Source organism: Rhinolophus sinicus, chromosome 16, assembly GCF_057876585.1.
Source record: "Rhinolophus sinicus isolate RSI-liver-muscle chromosome 16, RSI-T2T, whole genome shotgun sequence".
NCBI classification, from domain to species: Eukaryota; Metazoa; Chordata; class Mammalia; order Chiroptera; family Rhinolophidae; genus Rhinolophus; species Rhinolophus sinicus.
In genome coordinates, this window is record NC_142516.1 from 47,025,754 (window position 1) to 47,051,047 (window position 25,294).

Genomic DNA, 25,294 nt, shown 5'->3' on the forward strand with positions numbered 1-25,294 from the left:
CTCTAACGCATCTTTTGGAGCAAAAATTAATATAAGACCCTGTCTTATTTTACTATAATATAAGACTTGGTCATAATAATATAATATAATATAATATAATATAATATAATATAATATAATATAATATAATATAATATAATACAATACAAATAGGGTCTTATATTAATTTTTGCTCCAAAAGATGCATTAAGAGGTGATTGTCCAGCTAGGTCTTATTTTCAGGGAAACAGGGTAGTTCCTTCTGAGGCTATAAGAACTTCCCTGCCCCCACTGGGTCTCCATCCATTTTCCCGTAAGTGGTTGGGGAGGAAGTGTGCAGTTGCTGGGAAGGTTGGAGGTCAGCCAAAGAAGTAGCATGCAAATTCTCTAGGGCACCCTTATTTGCTGGGGGGCTTGCTTCCATTCCATGGGAGTCAGGTAAGAGCAGGGACTCATTCTAAAGAAGTGGGCAGATTCCTAAACAACCCATGTGTTTGTGAGTAGAGGCTATAGGGGGGGAGGGTAAAATGGATGGGGCCGGAGTTAGAATCCAGCATGATATACACCTTAACCCTCCAAACACCAGCTCAGCGGAGCCTCTATTTGTCACTGTTTTTTATATGTCCAATTGGTAGAACCAATCCTCCATATTTCTATAAAGCCCTCCTATCAGGCAATGAGATGATACGTTGTTAATTTCTTATTCATGTATGTATCTGTATATGAATTTTCTGTTATCTGTGATCTCCTTAAGGGTAGGAACTGGGCCTCATCCATCTTTATAGCCCCTGCCCTGAGCATATGCCTAATAAATGCTGGTTGAATAAAGGAATAAATAAGCAAATGGATGAATGAATAAATAAATGAAAGCCAAATGAAATACTTATTATAACCCTCCTCCCCTTTAAAACCATTAGCAAAACAGGGTATAGAATACAACAAAACTCCATTAATTTCTGGTGTATCCCTAATTGTGTGAGTGTGATGCAAGTCTGCTTGTGTGTGTGTGTGTGTGTGTGTGTGTGTGTATGTGTGTGTGTGTATGAGAGAGAAACAGAGAGAGACAGAGAGAGAGACAGAGAGAGAGAAAAAAAGAGAGAGAGAGAGGACCGTGGCTTCACACTAAAGTTTAGCTGTTGAACTTGGATTGTTCACATATTCCCTGTCTTTGGACTATTCTCAGGGAATCTAAGAAATAAACAACAAGCATACTCCCTAGGTGGCCATGATTCCAAGACACAGAAACTGAAAAGAACCGAAGGATGTAATTGTGCATGGCTGGGGATAGCGTGGGGCTGTCAGCTTGAATGGAAGAAAAAGAACACATCACCAGTTGAAAATCATTAAACAGAAATTCACTAATCCAGTCCCACAACTGCAAATGAACAAAGGACTGTGCAGCTAATACCCACTTCCCTCCGAAGGCAATTCCCTGAATCCCCAACCAACATTAGGTTCTACCGTACCTTTGTGGGCATGGGCTTTTTAAAGGTGATTTCTGCTTGCATCCAAACACCTCGTGGGGACTCCAGCACAGACCACATCTTCTCCTGAACCACGTGATTCTCTTCAAAGATATAAACGGCTAGGGTGTCACTCATTTTTAAAAACCCATAGATGGCATAATAAAAACGTAGACAATACTGCAAGTTTCCCGGCAGGGTGGAACCATAGAGCCTTCCAATGTAGCCAGGCTGAGAAGTAAACTTTGTGTTGGCCAGCAAGTAATACCCTGCAAACAGGACAAAGCAGTCAGTGTATCAGCAATGAAACGTTTAAATAATCTAGCCCGGATTATTAAGTGAGAAAATTTCATTAAAGCAGTGGAATTTGTCAAAAGACTTTCCATAAGCTTTAAATGATCAAGCATTTTGTACTCTCTGTGGTTTCATAATAGAATATACCTATGTGACTCTATTACCAATAAACCTCCAATTCTAAGTAAACTTTATGAACAAGTATAGATTTCCAACTGCATTTGCACAGATTCTGGTCATCAATTAGGATTTATACTTTCCATGACGATGGGTCAACCAGCGGACTGAGACTGAATACCCAGTACTGAGACACAGTGAACGTAAAGCTCAGAGCAGGTCTTTCTTCATTGCTGCAGTGATCAGTGGAGATGGAGAGATTACAAACTGGCCTAGCAGCCTTGGGGGTGGAGGGGTTGTGCGTCTGAGCAGAACTGAATACCCTCTTGGTCATATGTTAAACCTGCCCGTGAAGAACAGGTTTTTAATGACATGGACCAGGTGCTGAAGAGCTGAAGATTCTTCCCGTATTTTTTCTAAATAACACAAAGAAAAATAAAATCAAGGACCTCCCGTCCCACCTGTTCCACCACCCTCATGGTAAAGTTAAAACAGATCTATGTATCTTAGAAAGCCTACATAGAACAGAAAATAATAATACAATAAGCCCTCACATAATGTCATCAATAAGTTCTGCGACTTTGTGTAATGAAACCAATTTTACCATCAGCTAATTGATATAAACAAGAGTTAAGTTACTATGACATCTCATCAACATTATAATGACATGGCATCGAACAAAAGAACATTATTGGAGGACCTACTGTATCCTACAGTTTTTCTTTTCCTTTTCTGCTCCTCCCCCATCCATTTTCTTCTGGGTGCCTCAGTTTTTGCCATATAGTTTCACCCAATTATTTAACTCATTTGGCAAAAAGTTCTTTGCTTATTTCACATGAGTGATATTATAGACCAAACTGTGGACAATCCACTTCCACCCCTGCCCCACCCCCACCCATGCATATGTTGAAGTCCTAACCCTTAATGTGACTATATTTGGAGACAGGGCCTTTTAGGAGGTAATTAAGGTTAAATGAGATTATAAGGGTGGGGCCTTAATTCTCTAGGACTGGTGTCTTTCTAAGAAAAGGAAGAGACACGAAAGATGTTTCTCACCACATGTGCACACATCCACAGAGGAAAGGCCATGTGAGGACACACTGAGAGGCCTCCATCTACATACGGGAAGAGAGATCTCGCAAGAAACCAACCCTTATGGCACCTTGACCTTGGACTTCCCAGCTACCAGAACAGTAAGAAAATTAATTTCTGTTCAAGTCACCAATGTGGTATTTTGCTATGGCAGCCTGAGGAGATTAATATAAGTGGCCACTCAATAGCCGGAACAATCATTTTGAAACGTACATTTAATCCCTCTCTCTTCTCTACTTAAAATTTTTCAGTGGCTCTCATTTCCTTTATAATGAAGCCCCCAATGCTTACTCTGGCCTGCTCCACCCATGACCTGGCTTCCTCTCTAACTTCATTTTCCTCCATTCCCCTGCCCATGGTGCAGCTACACTAACCCTCCTGTTCTCTGGAGTGTCCAGCTCTTTCCAAAGTTGAGGCCTTCACAGATACTGTTCCCTCTGCCTGGATGGCTCCCACACTCCCAGCTAATACCCACTTCCCTCAGAAGGCGATTCCCTGAATCCCCAATCAATGTTACGTTCTTTCTTCTGTCCTCTCTCGGAGCTCGCTCTTCATTTCTCTTATAGCATTTACCACAACTTGCAACTATGAGTTTATTTGTGCATATATTTGTCTAATATTTCTCTTGTCCATTGAAATGATTGTCAGTCAGAGAGGACAGGCTTCATACCTCATTTGCTTACTATCGTATCTCCCAGGAGTTAGTCTGGCCAAGGTCAGAATAGGTTTTTGAAGGGCCTGTATGTCTACAAGTTAGGCAACCTCTAAGAAAAGAATATAAAATTATAGGTATAATAGTGAAAAGGCCCCTTTCAAGGGTTTTCCCAGGGCCTATGCAAGGGAAGGGCCCTGAAACCTAAGCTTTATCAGCTTTCTGGTAACTTCACTCTGGTGCCCAATATATAAGTACTCATTGAGCAAACAAATGAGACACTAACCCCTTGAGAACCAGCTCTTTCCACTGATTTCTACTGGAGTGAGCTTCACAAGGGAGGCCATTAAAGTGAGAAGTAATCCTTATATATGGAGCTCAAACTGGTTTCTAAGAGTTCCTTGTAGATATATTATCCATCAAGTGCCCACCCAACATTTCCAATAGCTTTTATTCTCCCATAATATATTTTTTATTGTAGTAAAATACAAATAGCATAAAATTACCATTTAAACCATTCTCAAGTGTACAATTCAGTGGCACCTAGTACATTTACTGTACTGTACAATTATCACCACTTTCTAGTTCCAGAACATTTTCATCACCCCAAAAGGAAATTCTATGCCCATTAAATAGTAACTCCCCATTTCCCCCTCCCCAGCCCCTGGCAACCACTAATCTTTCTGTCTCTATGGATTTGCCTGTTCTGGACATTTCATATCATTGGATTCTAATAGCTTTTTTTTTTTTTTTTTTTTAAGATACTTCATATAAAGTGAAGAGCAAGATAATTTCCAAAGGTTTGGCTATTTAATTAACTGGCAAATACTTTTGCTAGACCAGCAATGTGAATTACAGTTTTAAAAAATGGTCAAACACAAGATTACAAATTGTTTTTGCTTCTTTACAGCTCCCTTTTTTTTTTTTTCTTTTTTTTTAAAGTTAGCATCTTGGTAGGTGTGGAGTAAGAATGGTGAATGGAGCATGAATACCAACCCTCCCGCAATGTCCCACATGGACAGATTCCTGATTTACCTAAGCCTGAAGTGTGGTCGCCGGCCCGATACATGTTTGGTTTTACTTTCACTCGGGTCCAGCCTGGACCTTCTTTATCTTGGTAAAAGTTGCAGAGATCTTCCTCAAAATCGCAGCTTGCTTCTAATGCATTGAAAGGAATCTCTGAGCAAAGGAAAACCAAAGTTAAAGCGAGTCAAACCCAGGGATCTCAAAGGACTACATCACCTGATTGACAAATAGGTACATATTTGTGCCAGGGGAAACTGGAAAAGTAAAACACAACAAAATATTTTTACCCTAATGGCATGCTGACAGGTTAGTATCAAACCAACATTTCAGCATGACAGGAAAATTGTTCTTTTCCTCCCTAAAGGGATGGAAGAAAGGAGTTCTGTTCACATTCTGCATAAAAATAAGGGAGTACCAAACTTCAAAAGAAATGTCCTTTCATGCTGTAAAAACTGAGAGCATTTATTCACATACTTCTTCACAATTCAAAATCCATTCATACAAAATTAAAAAGAAAGAGAAAAGGTAGGGATTTTAAGGACTTCTTAATTTCCCCCTAAGACAGTTATTTTAGAAATATTTTCCAGAAATAATTTTCCTTTGCTGATAAAACTCTATTTCAGAAGCACAGCTGTTGTCTATTTATAATTGACATTAGTACCATGTTTCCCCGAAAATAAGACCTAGTCAGACAATCTGCCCTAATGCATCTTTTGGAGCAAAAATTAATATAAGACCCGGTCTTATTTTTCTATAAGTAAATATCTTATAGTAAAATAAGACTGGGTATAATATAATATAATATAACATAATATAATATAATATTATAAGACTGGGTACAATATAATATAATATAATACCGGGTTTTATATTAATTTTTGCTCCAAAACACACATTAGAGCTGATTGTCTGGCTGGGTCTTATTTTCAGGAAAACACGGTAGTAGTAGCTGATCTGCTGGAAGAAAATCATTATTCAGTATATAAACCATGCTGTTCAAAAAGATACACCAATTCTGTCACCCATACTGCTATCATTTAGGCTTTTGCTGAGTTCCAGTATCATTTTACCTTGGTCTATAAATATCACTTCATCCCAGATTGCCTGGAGGGAACGGAATACAAAATATTTCTGCTCTTTCGAGAATAACTTAGTCCTAGCAACAAGTGATTGCAAACCTCACTGTTCAGATTGCCCTCTGAGCCCAGAGGGGATATGACTCAAAGTTTGGGACACATCCAGTGTAGCCAAGTGGGATCCTGTCCTGCATGCTGACAGACGCTGGTCTAACCTTTTAGAGCTAGAGCGAGAGGGTACTGTTGAATAACTGGAAAATCATCTCTAGAGACACATTTGAGTTCTGGGAGCAGTGATCTGATGAAACATGAAGCAGTTTAGGCACAAAGACAATTTATCAATTTTCAAAGCAAGAAAACATTCAAGTGGGTTGAGGAGCTGGCTCAGATTGAGGGGGACGAAAGAGGTATGACAACTAAATGCTACAAGGAATCCAAGTTTCAACCTTGGTCCAGGAAAAGCAACAGCTATAAATGACATGAGTGAGGCCACTGGCGAATTGGTATATGGACTATGGTTTAGTTGATAATATTCTATCAGTGTTAAATTTCCTGAATTTTATAATTACGCTGGAGAGCGTATAATTTGGTTGTAGAGAACACACACTGAAATATTCAGGGGTAAAGAGGCATAAGAGTAATGTCTGCAACCTACTTTAAATAGTTGATAAAGCAAATGTGGGAAAATGTTAATAATTTGTAGATCTGAGTAAAGACTATACTGGAGTTCTTGATAGTACTCTTGCAATTTTTTCTGAGTTTGAAATGAGTTTCAACCTTGGTCCAGGTTGAAACAAAAATAAAGAGTTCTAAAAACACCAAATTAGAAAAAAAAAAAAAAAAAAGGAAGTGACTGATAGCACATTACAAAGACTAGGAAGACAATCGTCCTGTATATCTGGAAACTGACTGTGTCTCAGACTATACACCTTAGCAAGTGTACAAGGAAAGCGCCCTGATGAGCCCGACAGGAGAACAGGAAATGAGAATTCTCAGCTCTAAACTGGCAGATTAGCCCACATACTGCTCTGCCCAACTCTGTCAGCAGCGGGGAGTATCTTAAGGCCATGCAAATAAAGTCTTTCAAAAGTAAATATGATGTCATACAAACAAGGATCCTTTGACATTCCCCCATCGAGATTTGACACCATGGAAAATCTCACGATGGTCTCCAGTTTTATTCACCCCTCTTCTACCTAGTAATGATAAAGCAGATGAAAATTCAAAATCTACACATGTCCGTCTAGCTCAGAAAATGACATGGCATGCCACCAAGCCATGCTCAATGAGAACCGCAGGGCAGTGAAATTAACTCACCAGGAATATATGCCAAGGAATATACCCCTGGGTGGTCACAAGAGAACCATAGCCCATTTATTAGGTAAGTAGCGGAGGGTGGGAGGTGGTATTAAAACTTGAAAGTAAGCAAGGATCCGTTCTCTCCATGGTGACAAACTGAGCTGTACAGAAAACAGTTTTCTGAGGAAGAGATTATAATCTTTTGCTAAATATCTAGTCCTAGATATGGATTTGTCTGGGGTCCTCAGAAAATCTGATAAAAAGAAAATCTCAAAAACATAACTCACCTAAATTTTTTTCACCCAGGAAACTTCTTTTACCTGAAATTCCTGAAGATGGGGCCAGAGGGCCTGTTTGTGGCCCAACATGAGCTCCTGAGAGATCTAAGGTGGCTGAACAGCCTCTACCTCACAGCTTGTTTCAGAAGCATGCATCAAGTGGCGATCTCTATTGATCTACCGGGGAGTGTTAATGACATATTTGAAGCATAGAAAGGAATCAGGCAGTTGGAAGCCCCTGAGCAACAGCTAAGCAGAAAAAAAAAAGTCCCTTTAAGCAAGGTACCAAACAGCATTACAATGTAAGAATTCGTTAATTACTTGCTTTCTGACATTTGAACTTTTTAGAAATGAGAAACTTTGAAGGTAATCTAATCAGATGGAGGGGATTGCAAAGAAGAATGTTGGGAGTATTTCTCTTCTTCTCCTGTGCTGGTAGAGGTCATGGAGGTAACTCAGTATCAGTCCTAGAAATCTAAAAGGCTCATCAGCTCCTATGGTGCTGGAGAGATTTGGGGTGCTGTGTGCTCTTTAGGCTGTTAAACTTGCACAGTAGTTTTATTTTAGCACGGGTAAACCTGAAATCAGGCTGAACCAGCTCAAAGCTTGCTTGGGGAAGAGAGTGAGTGGAACTTGGCACCAGACCAAGGAATCAGGATGGAGCAGAGGCTGGGCCACTGAGACACAAGCTGCAGAGACACTTGAGGACCTCTGAGCTCAGAAAGGCTGTGGGAACTTCAGCTGTAACCGAGGCAATGCTGGGAAGCAGGTTTCCAACTGTACAAGAGGTCTGGGCAGTGTGTTACCAGTGAATGGTCAATATTGGGATTTAGGCCCAGGTAGACATCCTTTGAGAGTATATCCGTGAATGTCAGGCCCCTTCCAGTCTCGGCCTAAGTACGGGGTGGACCCAGGCTCAGAGAGGAGGTTGGGCCTGCACAGGGCAGAGAAGTGAAATTCTCTCTTTGGGAGTTGGGCATTAAGGCAGGATTCCTGGAAGTGGATGTAATCACCTTCTAGGCATTCAAGGATTTACAGCCTGAAAGGAGAGCTTATACCTATGATCTAGACTCTAGGTCAAATGTGATGGTGGAACGGAAGGAGTTTGTGGGTAGAAAACGCTTGGAAAGGGAAGTGCTAGAACTCAAGGTCGGGGGAGTGGGAGGTCTCAATGTCCTCTGGAGCATCCTAGGGAAATACTCAGGGAGCAACATGACACTGGTGTTTAACACCTGTGAGTCTACGATGCGTCTCAGGTTGGAGAAAATGGATTAACTGTAAGCCCAACCAGATGGTGGGAACAAGATGCTTCATGTGTTGAAATCATTCCTGTCTCGGCCTACAACGGAGATGAGGAAAGAGGCCAGGTCCAGCTGGGAAAAGCAGAGACAACAAGTCTGGAGTTAACCAAGATAAAGAAAAGAATGTTGGCACCTGTTATGAAACAGAAGGGCATAAACTATTTGTGAAATGCAAGATGAAGTATGAAAACTAAAGGGCTCAGCTTCTAAGCCTCAGAATCTGGTTCACAGCTGCTTAATGAAAGGCACAAAGCAGGCTCCAGCTTACACATTCATCAAGGCAGTGCCCTTTGGCTGGTTCTCTTTAGTTTCAATCTAAGCCCCTGTCCTCCAGGTAATGGATGGGAGTATTTTGAAAATTAAGTAAAAATATTAAGTCTCAAGACCTAGCGTTTTCTGTGTGCCATACTCATCTAAGACCATCACAGACATGAACTCATCAATCTTCCCGACAACACTCCATTCTTCCATCCTTGTCTTATAAATGTGGAAACAGAGTCTCAGAAAGGTTAATTAACATGCCCAAGGTCACACAGCTTGTAAGCGGCAGAGTAGGGATGTGAATGCATAGTCCTATCTGTCTCGAATAACACTATGATCACATATTTAGATCATTTTAAAGCAAAGTTGGTGTGTTGGGAATTTCTGAAGACCAATTTGGAGCTTTGGTTAACCTAATTGTATAAAAATGTGAATCTCTGGTGGTCCCTGTGGAGGAAGGGCCTGGATTTTACAGACTGAGGGTCCACTAGCCAGGTATTAAGTAAATGGTCCTTATTTTGCTGGAATCCCTCTTTTAGTTTCACCAGTCAGTAGGAAAGAGTGCACGTATATTCTGTATCTTTTTAAAGGGGAGAGTGTTTCCAAACATTATTTCTAAGGTGGCTCAGTAGATTCTATAGCTTCTTGGCTGCCTCTTCACTGTACACTCTACACAGTGCAGATATTGAATAAACACCTCTTCTCGTATACCTTGGAAATATAAAAGTTCAATGTAAATGCCTAGTGATAAAGGAAAAGTTTCCAAAAATAATGCTAAAGAGGTTGTGAAACTACTATTAACATCACTGAAATAGTATTAACTGGGATGGGATTAGAGAAGTAAAACAATTTTGGTTTCTGTGTTTTGCCAAATTTAGAGACTCTTTTAATCTTTATTATAGTTTGGATTAAATAATTTTAATGAAGATATGTAAATCAGTATGGTTATTTCTGTCTCACTAGCTTTTTTAAAAAATTGGAATTAGTAAAAAATAACATCTGGTTTCAGCAATTTAGTAGGTTTCTCTCTAATTTTGGGGTGAGAATTTTGCTTGAGTAGAAAATATTACCTTTCTCAGTCCCCTTGCTTGTAGAATATATCTGAAACTATATTAAGTTACAGATTAACTACCTTAAGTGAAAATCAGACTATAAAGGTCAAGTTCAAAAACTTATTTCCTGTGCTCCGTAACCCAGAATGAGGGCTCATCAGTAAAATGGGAAGACCACAGTGTTTCCCTGGGGTCTCTTAAGGAAACAAAGTCACTAAAAGGTAAGATCAGTTGCATCTATCTGAGTTATCATTAATAGAGTATCATTTGTTTTCTAATTTACTTTGAATTGATTTGCTTACCTATTTTCTCAGAAAATGAAAATTTCCTCTTGTTTCCAAACACCAAGTTTATGGAAATTACAAAATTGGCCACGATGATAAAATAACTTAAGAGTTCACTTAGAAAGATAATTTAAATTGAGTATACAATATTTAGCCAAAATCCGTCATAGAGATATATACCAAATACTAACATCTTTAAACATGGGGATATTTATAGGTCTTGGATACATAAAATTGGAAAGAGTTTTCATAATTCAACTCAGTAGATTTTGAGAGTTTTTTCCACCTCCCCATCCACCTGTCTATGAACCCAAGATAGCCTTTAAAGAGAAAGATGGGGAGAAAATGAATTAGTATTACTTAATTTTCATTTCCTAGTAGGTGGGGAAGATGAAATTACCTCAGCACATGATGATTGGCTGTGGTGTCAGAAAAATTAGATTCACTCTGTGAGGAGAAGAAAAGAGCAATAGACCAGAAAAAGGACTATTTGGTTAAACAATTATTTAAGGATGAGATAACAGGAAAGGTGAGGAAATTAGTAAGAATTAAAGCAAGTCATGATCATAAGCATCTACTGAGAAGGAAAATTCCAAATGTGAGGAAGGAAAAAAAAAAAAAGAATGCTTACCTGTCTGATTTTGGCAGTGAACAGGAGAAAAAGAAATATCATCCAGGGCAACATACCCTCCTTTGGGACTATTGAAAGCAACTTCAAAAACAACCTGCAAATAATGACATATCCAGTAAGGGGTTAATATCCAAAATATATAAGGAACTCACACAATTTCATACCAAAAATAAATAAATAAATAAAAAGAATCTGATTGAAAAATAGGCAGAGGACCTGAACAGAATTTTCTCCAAAGAGAACATACAGATGGCCAATAGATATATGAAAGGATGCTCAACATCACTAATCATCAGAGAAATGCAAACTAAAACCACGATGAGATATTACCTCACTCCTGTCAGAATGGCTATCGTCAATAAATCAACAAACAGTAAGAGTTGGCAAGGATGTGGAGAAAAGAGATCCCTTGTGCACTATTGGTAATATTGCAAATTGGTGTAGCCACTATGGAAAAAAGAATGGAGTTTCCTCAAAAAATTAAAAATAGAACTACCTTATGATCCAGCATTTCTACTTCTGGGTATTTATCCGAAGAAATCCAAAACACTAATTCAAGAAGATATATGCACCCCTATGTTTGTTGCAGCGTTATTTACAATAGCCGAGATATGGAAGCAACCTAAGTGTCCATCGATAGGTGCATGGATAAAGAGGTGGTACATATACAAAATGGACTATTACTCAGCCATAAAAAAAATGAAACCCTGCCATTTGTGACAACATGAATGGACCTAGAGGGTATTACGTGAAGTGAAATAAGTCAGACAGAGACAGACAAACACCATATGATTTTACTTATATGTGGAATCTAAAAACCAAAATAAATGAACAAACAAATCATAAACAAACTCACAGATACAGAAAACAAATTCATGGTGACTAGATTGGGGGGGTGGGGGACAGGTGCAAAAGGGGAAGAAATTAAGATGTACAAATTGCCAGTTATAAAAACAGTCACTGAGATGTAAAGTACAGCATAGGGAATATAGTCAATAATATTGTAATAACTAGGTATAGTGTCAGATGGGTACTAGCCTTATGGGGAGGGATCACTTTGTAAGTTATATAAGTGTATCATCACTGTCTTATACACCTGAAACATATGTCGACTGTAATTGAATTATATGTCGACTATAATTGAAAAAAAATATTAAAAACCTGCAGAGGAAAATGACATATTGTTATAGGTTTACATATTTTCTGTTAGGCTTAAGTTATATTTTATTGGTGGACTTATATTTAAGGACTCAAGGACTCCTTCCCTTGAGTGTCAGCTAAAGCACCTCAGTCACTTTCTGATACAACTAAAGAATTTACAATTTGTATTATAAACTTCAATTAAAAAAAAACAACAGGCTATTTGCAGAAAGCAGGATAGTTCTCCCCCTGCCCTTCACAGAGAACTAAGCCCCTCTAAGTCCCTTTCCCTTTTTTACACATGGATTTCTATGTGAGGGTCTTGGATAAAGCTGCAGCAATCAATCACCTTGATGGCTAAGGCATATCAGGCCCGGATATGCTATGCATGGATATTAGGATTTCAGCATGTGCAGGGATGTTTGAATGGTTAGAAAGAAAGCGGGGGTAATGTGTTCAACCCATTTAGATTTTCTCTCTTTTCTGCCACCAACTTTAATTCTATCAATCAACCACCTTCTGCCCGTGACCATGGGGCTCAGGTGTGTTCAGCACAGCATTCGCCTGTGCTGGGAAAACCACCCACGTGTGCAGTCCACGCTTGTGAATTGATAGCAGGAGAAGATACAGTGTTGAGCAGGGGTTGAAATGCAAATGAGCCAGGCGGATCATGTAAATGCATGACGTGGGCTTGCTTGGTAAGGGTGCGGATTGGTGAAACAGAGAACGCACACCCTGTCTAAAGGGGATGCTACTACTCAGCTTTGTCGATTGTCAACATGTGGGAATTCAGGCTTAATAGCTACCAAATTGTCATGAGGACCTCGATTTAGATTTTTTTCACTTACAATCTTTTGATTTTTCAACGCTGGCAATTTATTAAAAAATTAAAACAAAGAAGGAAAAAACAAACAAACAAAAAACGAAACACCACTTCAGCAGCCAGGCAAACATCATAGGCTAGATTTGATCTATCGGCTTCTACTTTTCAACTTCTGAAGGGAATGGTGTCTTGAAGGCAGACAGATCGGAGTTCAAATCTCATTTTCATCACTTACTAGCTAGGTGACCTTGGGTACATTGCTAAACTTCTCAAGTCCTTGCTTTTCTTATTTGTAAAAATAGGCATAATGACACCTACCTTGTAGAGCTGTTGAGATTAAATGAGTTATGTGTATAAAGATCCAAGCAGTCAAGTGCATAATGAGCTCTGAACTAAATTCATGCCTTTCTCTCCCCAGGTTGAGCGCCTCTTGAACTCATATTCAGATGCGAGCCCAGTTAGCTACTAATTAGAAGACAGCAGGCCCCTTCTCTCTTCCAGGTCTCAGTTTCTCCATTTTTGAGAAAAAGAGTTTGGACAAGATGGCTCTTAGGGTCCCTTTAGCTTACCAACAATAACGTGGTACCTAGGCTCTGCAAAATCCAAGAGGGGCCTGGAAGTTTGTCTCCAGCAAGGTGGGACGCACGGAGCACAAAGGGAACAGATGTGGACAGATGAGAAGGGGCAAATGAAGTTTACAAACTTAACACGGGTCCATGACATTTAGCTCTCAAGACGCCAGCTGATAAAGAAAGTGAATGGCAAAACTTATGTTACTGAACAGGCTGAATACGAATGATATTTCTGATCAGAATATGCTAATAAGCTCATCACAGCCCATGGGCTAGTCTCTTGTTCAGAAAGAGGGTCTCAAATGTTTGTTTTCCTTTTTAAAATTCATTGGAGAATATGGTGACATTAAATTCACTGATTTCTGCAGGAGGTTTCTTTTCCTGGCGATGACTTAGAACAAATAATACCGGCATAATGAGTTCAGACTAGGGCAAAATCACACATGTGAGCATCAAAAGAATATATATTGAAGTTTAGTAGTATCTAGAATTATAACTTTTCAGCTTTGATTTAAAGAAAAAAATCCGGCGATGTCTCACTCATGTGAATGTTGCCCAAGGAGTTTATGGCTGGAGTTCGGGGGAAAAAACTTGGTTGGTGTGTGTATGTGTGTGTGTGACTCGTTTGATTTTAAATAGAAGGAAAACATTCTGAAGCAGTATGTGCATTTCTTTCTCCTTGTAACGCAAACTCACAAAATTTTCCCCTGGGCTGCAAGAGAGAATTGAGGCCTGGTCAGCCATTGGGGTAGGAAATAGCACATGTACTGCAAAAGGCATTGTGCTCTTTCTGGTGCTATATGGTGGTGGAGGGGAGGCGGGGGGAGGGATAGGAGCATGGTCAGGGGAGTGGTCAGACACACCATCTGTAGGCAGGACGTGTCAGAAACCAAGACCCAACCCCTGTGCTCTCTGAAGCTCTACATCAGGCGAGCAGGTGACACCACCAAAAGCATCCAGAGGAGAATCTTCTCCTCTTGCACTTTTTTTAGGGAACTAGGAAAGATATTGCAAAAAGCGCAAAGTGAAAAGTAGGGGATATTAATAACCTGTGGTAACTAAGACTCTGCTGATAGCTCCAAATCTGCCACCACTGATTCTAGAGATCCTATAGGGTCCTCACACAAAGCTGGGCGTCCTCCTTCGGCTTTAGGTCAGATTTTAGACCAGGAACTTTTCTGAAAGTGCCCTGGCACTCACCAGCTCTGTGACCTAGATGAAAAAACGTCAAAATTCTTGGACTCTCCATTTCTCCTTTTTCATCTGTAATATGGGGATTTTATCTACTTCGTTGGATTGTTATAAACACTAGAATATATACATAGATATAGATATGTATTAATACCTGGGCTTAGAAACAAGGTCTTTAAGGATAAACATCAGAATGTTAGTTCTCAATTTGGCTGGGTTCACCCAGGCTGTTTCAGTTTCCTCAATTTTCTAATTCTTACGCATTGGACATTTATCACTCATGTGACTATAAAAAGCTTTAAAACTAAAGCACCAAGGCTTGTTTCAAATTGGGACTGCAGTCATAAATTTATTTCTGATTTTTATGACATTATTAATTCTGTAAAGGAGAAAAGAAGAAAACATATCTTTTTTTTTTTTTCCCTCTAGAAAGACTCTTCTCTCAAGTAAGGGAAACCTTCATAACTGCTCTCCGGCATAAAAGTTCAAGAGTGAGTTTCACTTAGAAGGCGTTGATCTCATTTGAACGCCCCATGACCACAGTGCAAGGTTCTGAGGGAATGTGTGCCCGAGAAATCTAGTTGGTTGATTTCATCCTTAGAAAAAAGTCTTGTTAGAAAATGAAGGTGATAAAGGAGGAAGGCAAAAAAGAGAGTAGAGGAGGCTGAGGAGGGGAAATGAAAATAAAGACAGACACAGCAGAAAAGAAAGAATAAGTGCGAGACTACAGCACTTCCATGCCTGTGTGTAGGCAGTAGCCCTGTAGAGTGGCCAGGCCAGGGCACACCTGGAACAGCTGGCACTCCTGCCACACCTACCTCCAGGGGGTACGGCGCACTGAACTCCACTTCAGCAAGGTTCCAGGCAGGATTCTCCGGACTGTTAGTTTTCCAGATCTCCTCATAAAGGCCAGTCACATCCCGAGTATAAAGGGAGAAGACGTTGTCATTCCCCTGCTGGAGTTGGTAATAAAACGACAGGCAGCCAGACATGGGGGCCGTGGTCATTGGGGAGATGAGCTGTGCCACCTCCTGGAAGTGCTTGACGTAAACCGAGTCCACGTACATGTAGTGGCCTGGAAATCACACAGAGGAAAAGGCAGCATGAGACTGGCTGGGGATTTTCCAATGAAATGGTGCGGTTCTGGGATTTACTTTGAAATTACCCTGTGGGAGTGATGGGCAGGAAACAAATGAGTTATAGATGAAAGATGATGGCCGTGGGTTGATGAATGTTGCAGCTGAGAGATAAATACATGGAGTTCACTGTGCTTTGCTAAATACAAGATAAGAACCATTCTTTTTCTTTTCCTTACCTTTGACTGAAGTGTACATACAGACAGAAAGGTAGATGTATTATCTGTAAAGTGCTTGAATTTTCAGAAGCTGAATACAGCTGTGGAAAAAAAAAAACAGAACACTACCCCAGAAGCCCTGCTCTCCCAAGCCTTCTTTGAGTTATAAGGTTTTTAAGAGCACACTACTCATATCATCTGTTCTCAAAAAGAGGGACCCTCCTGTAGATCTTTACAATATACCCAAAATGACACTGTGTGCTCTTTCAGTGACACTAAGATTTTGAATTCATTCTAGATGACAAGTTGTACTTCTTTAATAGAACACGTAGGTCAGTCAACACTGCAGACAGGGTTAGGATTTGCAAGGCTGAACTTGTGATAACACTCTTGGCAAGGCCCTGGTGAATTCTGGTGGACCGCCGTTAGAGGCATTTTGGTGAAATGGAGAAACGGTGAGGCAGAATGGGGAGAGCCTCGATTTGGCATTGAAAGAACTGAGTTGAAATCCTGCTGTACCTCTTGCTAACCCCATGACCATAAGCAAGTTACTGCATCTCTCTGGGCTTCATTTCTCTGATCTCTAGAATGAGAATCAAATACTTCTCTCATTGGGTTGATATGAGGACGAAATGAGATTATGTATGTGAAGTGCTTAGTGTGCGCCTGGCACATTGTTAACTGCCTAACATAATTATAATGACATAAAGTAATGCCATTAATGATTCTAGTACCATGCTTTCCCCATTATCTGTTTTATATAAAAGGAAGCTATTATTTGTAGTAGTTTTGTCTGAATTTATCTAAGCTGCAATGAGAGAGGAATGCTATGCAATGTAGCTTCGATAGAATGGCCCTTCTACTTATTACAAGTTCAGAACAATCTAACATTTTGTTTGTATTACATGATGCCTAGTTAATAACAATTTCTTTCATCCTTGGCAAAATAGTGGTAAAAATATTAGGAAGAATATAGATATATACATATATACACGTACATATGTGTGTATCTATCTATCTATCTATCTATCTATCTATCTATCTATCTATTTACATACTGGACACTTACTTTGCATCTAACAAACTGCCCAGTGTGTGGTAGGGCCTCCACCAATCATTATTCAAAGCACAAATATAATCTCAGAAAGATCCTTACTTCAACATGGTAGAGGGGAAAAAATGAACAAATCCCTTTCTCCTGATAGCAAATTGTTCAACCCCTGAATAATGTTTCTCATTTAAACATAATTTCTCTGATCATCTCGCCAAGCCAGGCAACTGTGCATAAACAGAAATCACAAATTCAGCTCCTTAGAGGAGCCAGACAGATCAAGTGTTATGGTTGAAGTAGTGGTTTGGTTCAGAGAGAAAAAAAAAGAGGGTGGTGAATTAGTTGCCAACATTTGAAATCATATTTCGCCAGCAATGAGAAACAGGAATCAAGCCTCTCTGGAAAAATCAGAAAATCTGATAGCCCTGGGCCCAAATTCTCTTGCTTCAACAAGTAGCTGGTGGTAAGGAATGGCAGCCCCTCCCAAGACCTGTGTTCTCCATCCCATCCTGAAAGCCCATCCCTCTACTCCCAGCCAATGCCCTGACATGCAGCCCGATGCTGCAGGCTTTTCCCATGGAAGCTCAAAATCCAGAATTTCATGGCAAATCTATCCATTTAAAAATGATACCCCTGTATTAGTTTGCTAGGGTTGCTGTAACAGAGTACCATAAACTGGGTGGCTTAAACAACAGAAATTTATTGTTTCACAGTTCTGGAGACTGAAAGTCTAAAATCAAAGTAATGGAAGGATTGGTTCCTTCTGAGGGCTGTGAGGGAGAATCTGTTCCAGGCCTCTCTGCTAGCCTGTGGTGGTTTTCTGGCAATCTTTGTTGTTCCTTGACTAGTAGACCTCTGCCTTTATGTTCACATGACAGTCTCCCTCTGTGTATGTCTCTGTGTCCCAATTTCCCTTTTTTATAAAGGATAGCAGTCATATTGGATTTGGGGCCCAGTGACCACACATCATAAGGGTACCAGAGCAGGGCCATTCTGTCTGACATGGGGTCCTTCAGCAACTCCCCATCAGCCGGGCCCCTCTTTCACAGGTGTCAGCCTTCCATCTTGTGTTGAAAGTTCTCCCACCAAAGGCCACATTATGACTTTTGTGGAACCTAGGCACTTTCATTGCCATGGGCCCCTTTCTCCACAAAATACATGAAAAATTATTTTTATAACTGCATTGATATAAAGATGAATACAATCTAGGCTGGACTTATCATATTTGTTATTATTATATCCATTTTCTTTGTTTTGATTTTAAAATAAATAAAATAAAAACATTCTCGTGGATCCTTAAGAGTGTCATGGCTCCTAGGTACTATGAGTGCTATGCCTGATGGATACACTGACCTGGCCAAGCTGCTCCAGCTCTGTCCCCTTTATCCTTCACAGCCATTTCCCCCAATAAATCTCTTTCCCACCTAATCCCACCTTAGTGTCTGCTTCTTGGAGGACCCCAACTGACACAGCCATAAAGAGGGACATCATTCTATTCAGGGTGAGGAGCATCTCCAAAGATTCCAGGAGACACTCAGTGAACCCGGGAGGGACCTCACGAATCCACTTGGAATTATTCGTTCTGCTTCCTGAGTGCACGAAAACTATGCTTAGAGAAATGTCTAATGATGAACTCATCTTCCTCGCAGTTGACAAAAATTGGACCGTCTTCTTTAAACGCTAGTTACTCACCTTCTGGGTGGACAATATTTTAATCCCTGAATTTGTAGTTAAAGTCCCTTATTAACAACTCATGCACAGGACACTAGGCCAAGTGAGCCACAATCACATTTCTGATCCCCAAAAACATCCAGTGAACACAATGTGACCTGCCCAAAGTGAGTCAGAGAGGCTTCTGGGAATAAGAACAGGACTGCTGACAAGTCTCATATGGAACCACTAGACTAGACCACATGCCCCCCCACCCCCATCATTCATTTGTTGCCAATGTTGGGTACTATTTACTGAAAATCTGAGTAAGATTAAGTTTTTTAATGGAATACAAATGGTAGCTCATCATCTCAGATGAAGGGGTGGAGATGATTCAGAAATCACTGGGTGTCGGCCCCAGGAGGCCAGGCTGGGGGAATGATCACCTGCCCAGGCTGAGTGTGTGTCATTGGGTACAGTGTGCTCTGAGGAAAAGGAGAAAATGGTTGGGTGGGTGCAGGCACCATTTTGTGCACCTTTCCACAGCTGGAGTTTTTAGGAAATTATGTCTAGTGTCGGGTATTATGAGAATTTTCCTACCCAGTTCCATGAGGCTAGCCCTCCTATCCGGTCCAGTGTTCTAGAGCTTCCAGAATACATGGGAGAAGCAATTTCTTATCAGATCATTTAAGCTTGAGTAGGATAAAACTAGTTAGAAACTAAGTATTGATGGACCCCATGTGGATATGACCCTGCAATCAACCAAATTATTGGGGATCCTGTAGGCCACAAAGATTCTTAAGTATTAAAATTTTAACTGGAAATAAAAGAATCTATGAAGGGGACAACGTCTTCCTCATAAGATTAAACATTGAGAAGTTTGTTGCCACTGCTACAAAGCCTGTGCTGCATCTCCATATTCAGACTGGGAGCCAGTCTGTTTCCCCTAATTCTGTATTATACACTAAAAGACTGCAGTTTCTAGGGGGGGAAAATTTCCAATTCTGTTGAAAGATCTAAACTGTCAGTTAATGGCAGCCAAAGCTCAGGTCCCCTTTGGGAACCCGCCTGCAGTGACAGCACGTGTGCACTTCCTTCTAAGAGGACTTTCTTCCTTTCTTGAAATAGCCCTCTAGATTAGCTTAACTTTTCATGTGGAACCAGTGGCCCTTGGTAGTTTGTCTTTTTCCCTTGAATTAGGAAAAGAACTTTGAGGGAAGTTCCCGAACCGTTATTTTCAAACAGTCTGGCTAACCAGCATTCCACAAAGATTGCCCTTGGCTCGGCTGTGAGGCTACAGGCGGCCTCTGACTCAGCTGTGATTCGCCAAGGCGGCCACATTTGTGCTCTAGTTGTGATGCCAGCATCCCTGTCGTGGTTGTCTGGACAAGCCGGCACCCAGGTAAGGGGGAAAACTTGGTCAGCAGAAAAGTATGTATGCCAGCTGGAAATACTCACTGATCTACCGCCATGGTGAGGAGACTGCACCCTTGGGAGGAGACAGTGCAGGCTCTCCCCGTCCATAAATCTTCATGCACCTCTATAGTTCTATGGGTTTGGCTAAATTTTACTATAATAGAGTCAGATTCCAGTCTTTTTACATAGCTTTCAGGGGTGACATAAATGTAAATGAATGTGACGTGAGACTTCCCATAGTCTCTGCCAAGACCTCAATGCCGAGAACAAAGGGTGACAAGTACCTCTACTTTTTAAAGAGTGGTGCAGACCATCAGCGTGGCAGACCTGACACCTAAGCCAGCTCCGCTAGATTTAGCCCGTCTCTCCCCTCCAGCCTGTATATATGACAACGCCAGAGAGGGATCAGAGAGATTGGAGACAGGGTTTCTTTGAAGAGAGTTGTCACAGAGCTGACCTGCTATGCATTTCCTTTTGATCTCCCACGGAAAGAGGAGAGAATGCTTCCCCATGTTTAGCCTGATCCAAGAAAGGAGGCATAGGGAACCACTTGCAGAGAAGGTAGAGGAGGGAAGCCCCATCTCACCTCATTCCCTCCCATGCTCGCAGAAATTCCATGTTCTGAGATTGTCTTGGACCTTGAGAGGAGGGTGGTCAGTTACTGGGAGAACTTAATGAGTGATAACTGGAGTTTGTGGGGTGCAGAGGCTGGTGTCTGACTCTGGACTGTATAGATGCAAAGGTAAGATGGCTATCGGGGTGGAGTGGAGACAAAGAGTTTCTTGCCATACTTCCAGAGTTTGATGGGGCAAAGATTTGAGTTTCCCCTTAGCCTAATCAGGCAACTCAGTTTTTTCTCAAGAGGACTGTGTGCAGGGTGGTAACTCCAACAGCAAGGGGCTGGCCAGGTACACCATTACTTAGAGGTGCAAAAGGGGATTCACAGATGGCCAGCCAGACAGAGCATCATCCCTGTCTGGGAATAGGGAAGCGGGATTCCCCATTGGCCAAGAGAGAAACGGCCAGCATTAGGCCGCCTGCAGAGTGAAGGGCATCAAGTCCAAATTAAATAGCACAGGTCTCATAAAACCTTTTGTTCCCTCCCCTTCCTTTGCCTTCCCTTTCTGTTCCACCCTCATCATGCCTCCCCCAACCCTGGAGGAGCCAGAAGTAGCTTAGTGAGTGGGGGAAGAGCAAAGGGAAGAAGTATAAAGAAGTAAAGCACAGACCCTCTCTCTACAGCTCTACTGTACCCCGGCTGGGGAAGATTTGAATTGGATGAGATATTGGAATTTTGACTTGACTGAACTTAATCCTTGAAAAGGAGGCTGTTGGTTAATACCGGAAAATGACTGGCAAGCTATGGTAAGTTATCCAAGGACAGGGAAAGGAGATCCAGCAGAGCTTGTACAAAGGCAATGGTAGGAAAATTAATAAAGCTGCCTCCCTACTGAGTGCTTAGGCAATGAACCCAACGGTTCAATGCAGAGCGAACAAACAGGTATTGTGAAAATGATGCTTGAGCTCAATCTGAACCAAAATGAGAAAAGACTGTCATGAGTTACGGAAGCATGATCCATCCACCTCATGGTCTTTGATGGAATAAAATGATTCTGACCTTATTTTAGCTTTTGAAACCTTGGTCAGCTCCTTCTAGAGTGGCACCATAAGCAGATTTGATTTTAAAAACCTCAGCAAAGAAAGAGATTTCCCTCATTATTTTTCCAGCAATTATCTTCTTTTTGCAAAGGCAGGTAGAAAACAGTAATGATCTAAGCTGTCAGTAGGTTACCACCTGAAAGGGTTTGTTTCACTTCATAAAATATTAACAAAGGGAAAAAAAACCCCGTATGTGATGAATCAGAATTGAGTAAGGAAGAGCAGGATAATATCCCATCCCCTCCAGTATTTCAAAGACATCCCACCACAATCTTGCTGCATTATTTTAGCCATGTTCATCACTAGACAAGAATCTGGATTCACAGTGCTCATTGGAAATGAGCCTCCCTGTGTTGGGGGTTAAGTGTTAGAAACACACAGCCGAATGAAGGAAAATTCGTATCAGCATCATAGTTTTCACGTTCCGTGCACTGTTCTCTTTTCTACAACACAAAGGCCAGTGCCCTCCTGGGAAGACTTCCTTCAATTTCTCTGAAGTGCTAACGTTTCTGAGCAGGTACACAGCTTCCCTTGCCCCTGCAGTTCTCTTCTCCCATTTTTACCTAAAAGCAAAGGCAGCAGTGGCTTCCAGTACACAAATGAACATGGAGTTCATATAGAGTAAAAATCTGCTGCCGCGGGCAGACATCTGAACCATTTAATCTTTCCTTTGCTGTCCAAATTGATAGAGCTCAGGGAAAGTCAATATCCAGTAGAAGGAAAACATAATAAGAAAGGCAACCTCTCTATTATTTAGAGCATCAGAGCTTGTGTTTTGCTTTTCATTTTTTGTTTTCTCAGAGTGATCCTGGTCAAACCTTTAAGTCATATGGACAGAGAGCTTTTCAAACAAAATATTTTAAAATCTTTAGCACTCATCTCTTTCAGCCCCATCTTATATAGGGTGAAATCTTGCACAGGAGTCCAGGTATGAAGAGTATGAATGAGTGCACGTGTGCATACGTACGTGTGTGCGCGCGCGTTGGGTGGAAATGAGAGGGCCGTTTGGCTAACGACTGGGCAAAACATCAGTCCAAAAGCTGAAGACAAACTGGAGGGAAATAGCAGTGGAGAGTTGGAAGAAGCAAGTGGAAGGCAGGCATCCAGGCGTCCTGCTCATGATAAGCAGGAACATAGCTTAGGAGCCGGGGGCTACTCTGCCATCATCATACGTCCTGGCATTCTCAAATCCTCTCTGACCATCTAACAAACCATCCACTCTCACGACTATACACCTTCACATATGCTGCATTTATCTTTTCCTTAATCCAGCTGGCCAAATTCCAGTTTTGACATCACTTCCTCTAGAAAGCCTTCCCTGAACCCCGAATCCAAGGTAGCCTTTCTGGCCCCATCTTACTTATTTTGCACTTCTGTTGGTCATGTGTCACTGTGCATGTTTACATAGCACTTTGGTATTTGAATAATTCGAGAAACGCCATAATATACACGAACACAAAACTATGTTAAAGGCACTAAGAAGTCCTGAAGTAAGGAAATCTGTTTAGCTCTCTTTAGCTCAGGGGTTTCCCAGTTTATTTGACCACCTATAGCCTTTCTTCCCTCATATAAAGATTATTATACTCAAAAACTGGTATTCTAAGGAGTAGCATTTTGGAAAAGTTGGTTCCTGTGATATCTTTGAGGCCAATGACTGTTTCTGTATCACCAGGATATGCAAGAATGCCTGACATATAAAAAGTGCCTTTTATGTGTTGGTTGAGTGAGTGGATGAATGAGTGTGTGAGTGATGAAGGCTCATTCTGGTGTTCAGGCTCTGACTGCACAGACTGTATAATCCAGGGGATTGCGGGAAGGGAGGTAAAAGTTCTCCCTGGATTTCTTCCCTTCAGGTCCAGGGTCAGCCTCTGTATTGACATCAGGGGACGAAGCAATGCTAGTGGGTAAAGCTGCCTGCCTTAGGGAGGTGTTTTAGAATAGCCAAAAGGTAAGAAAATGGAGAGGGGAAGGTGGGATGGGGAGAGGGAGTGGGAGAGGAGCAAGGCAAATGCCTGTGGCAGGGGTAACAGTGTTCTCAGTCTTCATGTTTGTTCCTCAGGGATGACCATGGCACTCTGCCTATCTTTGATGTAGATATCAAAAACTCTTCTGCTCAAGATATTAGAAAGGGCGGGTCCTCTTTTTCTTACCCTGTAGTCTTTAGACCTCCCTTTTTTCCCCTCCTGCCAAAGGTAATGTGCTTATCAGTACTCAAAAGGGACCCAAAACATTTTGAAATAGATCTCAATGGGTGGTGCATTTGGAGATCTTGATATCTTGAGCTAAACAAAGAAGAGGAAAATATTAGAACTCCAAGAACCGTCAAGATCATGGAATCCAAGCTCCTTATTTGCAAGCAGGCCAATGGAGACGCAGAGAAGTTAAGGGTAATACAGAAATAATAATGCCCAAAGTAATACAGCACTCTGATAACTGGGCCTGGAGCACGAGCGTTTCAGCTCCTTGCCCTCTTTCTCATCCCCCATTGACACCAACATGGTCAACGTGCTCTGTGATCACGCGACTGAGTAAGGACTAGGGGTGGTGCACTCTTCAAAGGATGGATTATATTCAGGTAACACAGTCAAGTGGCTGATTTGACACTAATCCACAGGTCTGTTGCCTCTCCCTGGAAATACATGTGCTCCCTAGCTAGGTGGTCCTCACCATCACTGAAGAGGAAAAATGATGCACTGAAAAAGTAATCATTAGATCATGACATTGGTTACTCAGAGTATCTGACCTTGGGACTAATTTTTAAGTGTTTGGGAAAAGTTCTTCAATACTTCCCCACACTTAAGTTTGTACACCTGTGAAGATGACACCCAGGATTATTGCAATATGAATGCATTAGTCTTTCAAGATTCTCTGTACTTCTGTACTAGGTTCTTAAGGTATGGCAGAAAAACAGTCTCAAGATCGGCTTACTTCCATAAATTAAGAAAAAGTCATCTGATTTTTCTTTTTTGAAACTCCAAGAGATTGTTAACTGCTTTATTCATTTACACAAAAGTCTCAAGAGGTGGTGACATTTTATTGTTTTGAGTTAACCCAACTGTCTTTTAAAATACTCATGCAGGTTCGTGGATTAATCTATCACGATTGATTATGATTCACTCTACACATAACGCTCATGTATAGTGTGGTTCCTACAGTGGCCACAAGTGGAGATGGGTTGTGTCTCTTCAGGATCAAAGTATGTATATATATATGGAAACTCCAATCGTTCGCCATTTCCAAAAGTCCTAAGCCTTCCCTACTTTTAAAAGAGAAAAAGTGAAAATGTTTCGTCTTTTTCAAATCTCAATTCCTTTTGTAAGTGATCCAACACGTATCTCAAGGGGCATTCTTTCATTCTCCTATTCTACCTTGCCCTTATCTCCTTTCTGTGAAGGCTTTCTCCTCAACGTGGCATTCTCACGGACCACCTCTGGAGAGTCCCTATTTTCCCCGCAGAGAACCAGCCCATGTGGCCGCTAGGGGGCCCTGCTGCACGCCGCATTCAGGATTCATCTCTGGTCTTGTCTCACCTCACTGCCACTTGGGATGTTCTTAAGGTCTGGTTCCCATCCTCCAATCTATTTTTATTGAAAAGTAACCTAGGATTATTCCAGCCTTGCCTTTAGAAATAAGAAATACTGAACAACAAATAGATAAGAAAGTAAAGCGTAATATAGAAATGCAAAAATAGCA

At 41.1% G+C, this 25,294-nt stretch overlaps 1 protein-coding gene across 1 annotated transcript in view; it reads right to left on the reverse strand.

The window, feature by feature from the left end:
* Window positions 1–25,294, reverse strand: part of MAMDC2 (MAM domain containing 2) — a 132,583-nt gene that overhangs the window by 39,065 nt on the left and 68,224 nt on the right. The window contains exons 6-9 of the mRNA XM_019730591.3: window positions 15,350–15,606; window positions 10,806–10,899; window positions 4,633–4,776; window positions 1,446–1,711 (exon numbers count right to left, since the gene is read on the reverse strand). Of these exons, the coding sequence (XP_019586150.3) occupies window positions 1,446–1,711; window positions 4,633–4,776; window positions 10,806–10,899; window positions 15,350–15,606 (761 nt within the window). The remainder of the gene's footprint in view (window positions 1–1,445; window positions 1,712–4,632; window positions 4,777–10,805; window positions 10,900–15,349; window positions 15,607–25,294) is intronic.